Source organism: Ctenocephalides felis, unplaced genomic scaffold, assembly GCF_003426905.1.
Source record: "Ctenocephalides felis isolate EL2017-DRISC unplaced genomic scaffold, ASM342690v1 CF-g0.4_SCAFFOLD_02026, whole genome shotgun sequence".
In the NCBI taxonomy this organism is placed as follows: Eukaryota; Metazoa; Arthropoda; class Insecta; order Siphonaptera; family Pulicidae; genus Ctenocephalides; species Ctenocephalides felis.
Window position 1 is genome coordinate 8,999 of NW_020538180.1, and position 7,358 is coordinate 16,356.

General features: G+C 29.8%; 1 protein-coding gene and 1 long non-coding RNA gene across 2 annotated transcripts; both read right to left on the minus strand.

Moving 5' to 3' along the window:
- Window positions 1-985: 985 nt before the first annotated feature.
- LOC113380286 lies at window positions 986-1,601 on the minus strand. The gene is made up of 3 exons (XR_003367338.1): window positions 1,493-1,601; window positions 1,329-1,422; window positions 986-1,033 (listed from the first exon to the last, which is right to left on the minus strand). It is a non-coding gene; the product is annotated as an uncharacterized LOC113380286 (long non-coding RNA).
- Window positions 1,602-5,278: 3,677 nt separating this feature from the next.
- On the minus strand, window positions 5,279-6,912 carry LOC113380284. Its single transcript, XM_026619635.1, has 3 exons — window positions 6,591-6,912; window positions 6,363-6,518; window positions 5,279-6,130 (listed from the first exon to the last, which is right to left on the minus strand). Exons 1-3 carry the CDS (start codon window positions 6,752-6,754, stop codon window positions 5,707-5,709), a joined length of 744 nt encoding a protein of 247 aa, XP_026475420.1. The 5' UTR covers window positions 6,755-6,912; the 3' UTR covers window positions 5,279-5,706.
- Window positions 6,913-7,358: the final 446 nt, after the last annotated feature.

Consider the following 7,358-nt stretch of genomic DNA (forward strand, 5'->3'; position numbering starts at 1 on the left):
CTAAAAGTATTCACAATGGTATGATAAATTTACAAGGAACGATCAATATGATTTACTTAATGATCAATAATATATAACAGAGATTGTGTAGTTCGGAATAACAAATTCAGAAGGAATCACAAATAATGCAAAAATTTAAAAAGTTAAAAAGAACAAATAACTTGTTAAAAAGTACAAATACTTCATAAACAAAAAATCATAAGAACATAATATAATATATTATAAATAATATTTATATATATATAAATATATTGATATCAAAATTGAGAGTAAACTGAATTCCTAGGATTAAAATTCATTTACGAGACATTCTTCTTTATTAACTCTGCATTTAATAGTTATTTTGCTATCTAATCAATCATTAATAAAGCTGCATTTGACGAAATCTTTGAATAGATTCTATATGAATGTTTTTTTAAACATTACATTCAACCGTGTCATGATCATGATGAAAACGTTATCATCAAAATTGCCATAAAAGATCAAAAAGTATCAACATTGTGTTTACTATGAACAGAAAAAAGTTTTATGCACGTGCAATTGTTCATCTACATCAACAATAAGAGATTTTAAATCAGAACTATTAACCCCACCTTCAGAAAAGTAAAAAGACAACACAAGACATCCTGGAAAACGTCCACAGGATATCCACGCGCGGACATTCATTGTCCCTGCGATAGCCTCACGGATATCCCGCTTATCCTGATCTTATCCGAAACATGTTAATATGTCGCACCTATGGGACGTTCTGTAGGATATCCCGCGCGGGATATTCCGGACATAAACCGGACATGAATAGGATATAATTATGGAATTGTTTCTTACTTTTTAGATGAAAAATAAATTTGGATTAAAAATAAAATAAAAGAATACAATTTCACAAAGTAAACTTTTATTACAAAATAACAAAATCCTGAGATAATTTTATAACAAAATTTAATATATACAACTTTAATTCAAAATAACTTATTTTACAATATTAAAAATATAATTAATTCGGCATTCAATCCTAGTTCATGGTTGATTTTCTCTCCTGAAATAGAAAACAAATGAATAAATGCATATATATGTATTATATATATATATGAGTAAGTTCTTTAAGAGCGATACATCAATCAAAATAGACAGAGATTTATAAAATAATCTCTAATTCCAAATATATCGACACAATTTGATGTCATTATGAGTGAATATTAAACTTGGTTTTTTACATCTAAAAATGTGTACACAGCACAAATTTTGCACTAACATTGATACAACTAACCAGTCAATAATCATGATTTTTTTGTAAATAGGAAAAACATATAGTACACATCTCACAAAAATACCTTGTATAATATTTATTGGCACGTCGCAGCCAGCTTTTTGCAGCCTCTGAAACAGTAAACTATGTCTCATGCGGCAAATTTTTCAAAGCAATTCCTGGAATTAATTATATATTAGTTTAATTCATAATTTACAACACATCATAAGTATAAGATATATAAATTACCTGTGATGACATCGCAAGGCACTAGATCACAAAATTTATTTTTGCCCTTTCCTCGTCCCTAGCAAAATTCTTTGTCCAAACCATCATCAAAAATGGATTTTCATAGCTGAACTCTGATGGCTAAATACAGAATATAAAGAGAAAGTTTGTTTAGTATATGATAAAGTTAACAAATAAAAATAAATTTATATAAACTTTTGATTACCAATTGTATTTGATATCTTTGCTCAGAAGAATAGCCTCATCCATAAGTTGAAGCTCCTCCAACAAACATAGTGGAGAGCATTTCTTCTTTGTTAATTCTCTTTCAAACACAGCATTTGATACAAAATTAGGCATGGCTGCTGGATAAGCTGGCAGGGTAGAAATGTCAGCATTAAATTAAAAATTCTATTTGTACTAGTAACATAGTATTTCAAATAACAGTACACAGAAAGCTTTAATTACCATCGTTGATATCTGCCCCCCTTTCAATATGTTGCTGCAATATTTATAACACACACGCACATATAATTATATAGAACACATAAAATTTCCACTATTATTACTCAATTTTAGAGTATTTTGATAAATAATATTAATTATTTATAACACACGCTCATATAATTATATAAAACAAATAAAATTTTCACTATTATTACTCAATTACTCAAAAACTATGATAATTCCACATATAGCGTCTATTGATAACGCTTAAACCTTAAAGGACGCTCCATGCCTACAGCCGACGCGACGAAAGAGAAAGGGACAAACATATACGTTTAGAGGTCTCAAGCCGTGCGCGTATGCGAGCGACATGTTCGTGAACCCGTGCGTTATACCTGCTCGAGTCCTTTGGTTTGAGACGTCCCGTTGCATATTCATAGGATATTCATAGGATATCGCGATATTAGGAGATTGTGAGGACAAGTGGGACATTCCCTGGCATGTCTTGTGCTGTCTGGGTGGTTGCTTCCAACGATTCTTCACTCCTTTAATCATGAAAACAAGTGCATGATCCGGAAATAAACATTTTCTGCCATTTGCTAACTCTACAAAACCAACAATGTGATCCTTTTTACGATCATATGACAATTCTGAAGATAGTGATATTTCATCAAACATCAAAACACAGTATTTGCTACTCTCATACTTTTTATGAGAAATAGCTGAACTTAATTAAAAAGACACTCATTTATACCGCTATACAAAGGTATCTCTGAAAGCAACTTTCTCAATGTTTGAGGAGATGGCAAAATAAATATTTGTCTCCAAAAGTAGTAAGCCTTTGGAGACTTTTTATACAAACTTAAAGCAAGAATTTTGTCCTCGTCTGTGAATTTTCTTCCTTTCGGTCTTTTAGTATGCTCTCTTAATTGAGACAATATAAAATTTCTTGCCCTTACATTTAGTGTTTCCGGAATATTTGAAAACTTTTCAGAACATTGTATACTTTGTTGCAATTTATCCCTTAAATTATTACATTGTTTGTTAATTCTTCTTATCTCCCAGAACAAAATTTTGGATGTATCATACATTTTACACCTCCTGGTGTAAAGCAACAAAAAGAGTTAAAGCACTTCTACGTTTAATCAGTGAATACTGAAGCAATTTGCAGTTACCTCCTAGGACATCTATTAAATATAATAACATGTTGTAATATCACAATTGATTAATTAATTATTATTGCAGTAATTAATATAAAAAAATACCTTTCCGGAAAACTGGTGTCAGAATAGGTGACTGTTTTAACCCGCGATTAATTTCCGCTCAGCCATCTATTTTCTTTTCGATTAATGAGATTGAAACAAGTAGCGACATCTTTTTTTCGCTAAAAATATTAATCCTCGCCAAAACAGTGTAACGAGCATTTGTTCGGAGATAACTCCCCATGCGCTTGTTCAAGTTCGTTTGGAATTTTTCGCGTTCGTTCGTGTTCCTGTTCGTTCTTCTTTGTATTTTCTTGTTCGACATGTTCGTTCGTGTTCGTTCGTTAGGTGTGGAGCACCTGAAAATACAAAGAAGAACGAACACGAACGCGAATAATTCCAAACAAACGCCTCAAAGATTTGAATCTTTTTGTTCGAGGATGTTTCGTGAAACGTCAGATTTATTATTTAAAGCGGCGGGAAAGAGAAAAATTATTTAAAGTGATCAAATCTACAAAATTCATCAATAACAGCAGTATCACATACTAAATACAACAAAAACTAATTTAGGACTGCACATATTAACATCAAAAAAGAAAAATGTTTGTCTACATTTGTGGTAGCATCCCTAGACAATACTAGAATACCTTGTGTTCGTACGCCTAGACAATATTAGAATACCCCGTGTTCATACGAACCATTTTCTTTGATGTACCGACATTTTATACTCTTATTTTATCTAATGTTTTCTTTTCTTGTTGCATTTTTTGTTGATTTTGTAAAACAATAAGCACATTTTATGAAATATTATCCCTCTTAATTTTGTATTTTTATTTTATATTTTTTAGTATATTTCTAGCGTCGTAATTATTAAGGTATAATTAAGAAGTGCGTCCAACCTGAAAAATTATATAATTTTAACACATTCTATTAATTCCTAAAAATTATACTTAACACATATTTTAAACATAACAGGATCTAGTAAAAATGACAAATTGATAAAAATAAAAATGAGGACAAACGCAATATAACCGCTTTATTTGGGATTCCATCGTTTCGTGAGATTTACCGCTTTTTCGTCTGATAATGGTCGTGTGATATTTTCATCACAAAGCTATTCCTTTTTTTAACTCTTTTTTTTTTTAAGATTTTTCGCTTTTAGAAGTTTCATAAAATATCCTCCAATTTTCTTTTTAAAATTTTCAAAAAAAATATTATTCAAAAATTTTAAAATTAAAAAAAATTTTTTTGAAAATTTTCAAATTTAAAAAAAAAAAATGTTTTTCCAAATATTTCACAATCTAAAAAAATATTTTTTAAAAAATACCGAAGAATTCGAGAATGTTAATATTACGTTAAAATTATATTTTAAAATTTTAATTTTCATTTAACATAAAGTTTCAAGTTTCAAAAGTTCTAAAGCTCAATGATATACTCAAAAAAAAAACTTTGCAATTCAGTTTTGTAATATTTATAATTTTGTTTTCACATTTTTTTACATCAATCTTAGAAATATGAGATTAGGTTCTCTAATGCATGCTGAAATATGATATAAGGCCCCACATTCTTATTGTAACTGCGATTAAATGTTGTTTATTTACTTTTCTTGCAAACATGTCGTTGTCTAATTATAAGCTCTTATTTTTTATGCATGAAATACAAATAATGAAAAATACAGTACAGTAGAACTTCGTTTATCCAGCCCTCCGGATTCGCCATTATCCGGACTACCAACACGGACCAATTTCTATGTATAATATGCATACCTAGAATTCGGATTTTTGAATGATTAATGCTGCAGTTTAGGATATGTATGTAATGTAATTTGAAAAAATATATATGTACATACATACGAAAGTTTTAATTTCTTACATTAACAACTTACATCAACAACAATTTCTCAACATTATTTTTGTTGATATCTATGTATTTGTTATTTTTAATAAGAAATACATACATATGATACACAATATTATTCTTCATATATTTGATTATCGGAATGCCTATTGACAACAATTAGACTAGTTAATCGAGTTTCTACTGTACTTATTGATCTATTTGGAAACATTTAAAATGATTGTTATTAATTATTGATTAGTAACTAATTTTATTCTAAGAATGTTTAATTATAATACAAGAAGTTTCAGAAATTTGCCTTAACTCTCACAGGCTTCCTGGTACGTGCAATGTACATATACTACATATAGTGAATACTTATGTACATTTGGTACATATAGTGTACCATAAAATAAATATATGTATTTCTTATGCTTGCTGCATGGTGATAAATGTACCGCTTTCCTTAGTGCCCATGTTGAAGAGGGCTTCATTTATTTTTTTTATTCTTATAATACATATTCTTAAAATAAATATTAAAATATTTAGTTTAAAATTTTATAGAGCTTGCAGCTTGGGTCAAAAAGCGCTTTAATTTTTTGGCATGTTGCCACGTACCACTAGTTATTTTCTTCCTATTAGATAATTTTTCATTTTTATCACCCTACATGCCTCGATTTATAAATACTCAGACATTAACCATTAGCTTAAATTCAAAGTGTTAACTAGGATCATTCACAAGTAAAATAACTATCTATCATTAGATTCTTGTTCTAGCTTATCAATTTCATATAACCATCTGCTAACTGATAGCAATGTCGAAGCAGTGCACTCAACAGATTTATTTGCAAATTTGACTTCAGTTCCACAACACTTATTTTTGGCTTTTTTATATCTTACTAATCGCATACTTCCGGTCCCTTCTGGAATATAAACTTGAATCTCTGCATGGTTTTTATTATTATCGATAAAACTATTACATACAAATAAAAAGGATTTGTCTTGTTTTGATATATCTTCATGCCAAACTTGAACACCAACATCTTTTTGGATTACTGCACAACTGTTTTGAGATGCACAATGATTAATTCCAGTAACTTTATTTGGATTAAGGCTTAGCATATTGTATCGCTTCTTCATATTTGCTATTTTTTGCTTTTTATATATTTCAAACCTACGATTAAAATTACATGTTATTAACTTTTTTAAACTCAGTACATATTTATAAACGTCATGCATACAAATGTAGCATTTACATGTCTCGACTGTGGTTCTATTGGACACAAAATTTATGTGATCATTTATTACATTAAAAATTATAATGTAACATACATGCATTAGTATTTTATTTACTTATCATGCAACAGGTTAAAACTACAAAGATGTCAATATATTATTATAATTACTCTGCTAAGGCAATCTTCTCTTCTAATGGTGTATAATCATCTCGAGTCTTTATTGATGGAGCATATGCAGGATGTAAAAGCATGTTTGAAGGTTTCCCACCAATAAAGTGTAGAGAGCACACATGTGAATACTTACATACCTCCCAATTTTCACCGCTGCAAACAATTAAAAAATTATCTGTTATTATATACTGTAATTGTAAAACTCTGTAATTTTGTAAATTTTACTTGATATCACTGAGCCATTTAATCCACTTCGACCTACGATCTCTGTTAGAGAATCCAGATGGTAATGCAAAAAACTGAACTCTGCGTAATTCATTTATTGTTCTATCATATGTACTAAACTCGCAATCCTCCACAGCACAAGTTAATCTAGACAATCTAGGCATTTTTATTATCAAAAACCAGTTAGATGTTTAAAATAACCTTAAGATGAACAGAACAATCAATGAAGCATTAAGCAATTACAAATAGGTTTAATTTATAAACTAATCTTTTCGGCAAAGAAAATTCGAAAGAACGCCAATCAAATATAAAACAAATTTTAGTGGCTGACTTTTGAAGTGTTGACTGACACAACCAAACTGTCATTCTCAAACAAGTTAAGGTGCGCCCTCACCGACGAACGAACGAGCATGAAACACATGGACGAATAACAACAACAAAATACAAAAAACGAACGAAAAGAAGAACGAACACAAACACGACGCAGGCGAATCATTCCAAACGAACTTGAATAAACACCTCAAAGCAGTAGGGCTTGAATCTTCTTTGTTCGAGAATATTCAGTTTATCTCGTCAGTTTTATTATTTAAAGTGGAGGGAAAGGTAAAATTGTTTTAAGTGATCATATTTGCAAAATGTATCAATAATAGCAATATCACATAATAGTCACAACATAAACTAATGCAGGACAGCAGCACAACATCAAAAAAAAGAAATGTCTACAGTCTTGGCAGCGTCCACACTGCACATACGGGTTTCAAACATGAC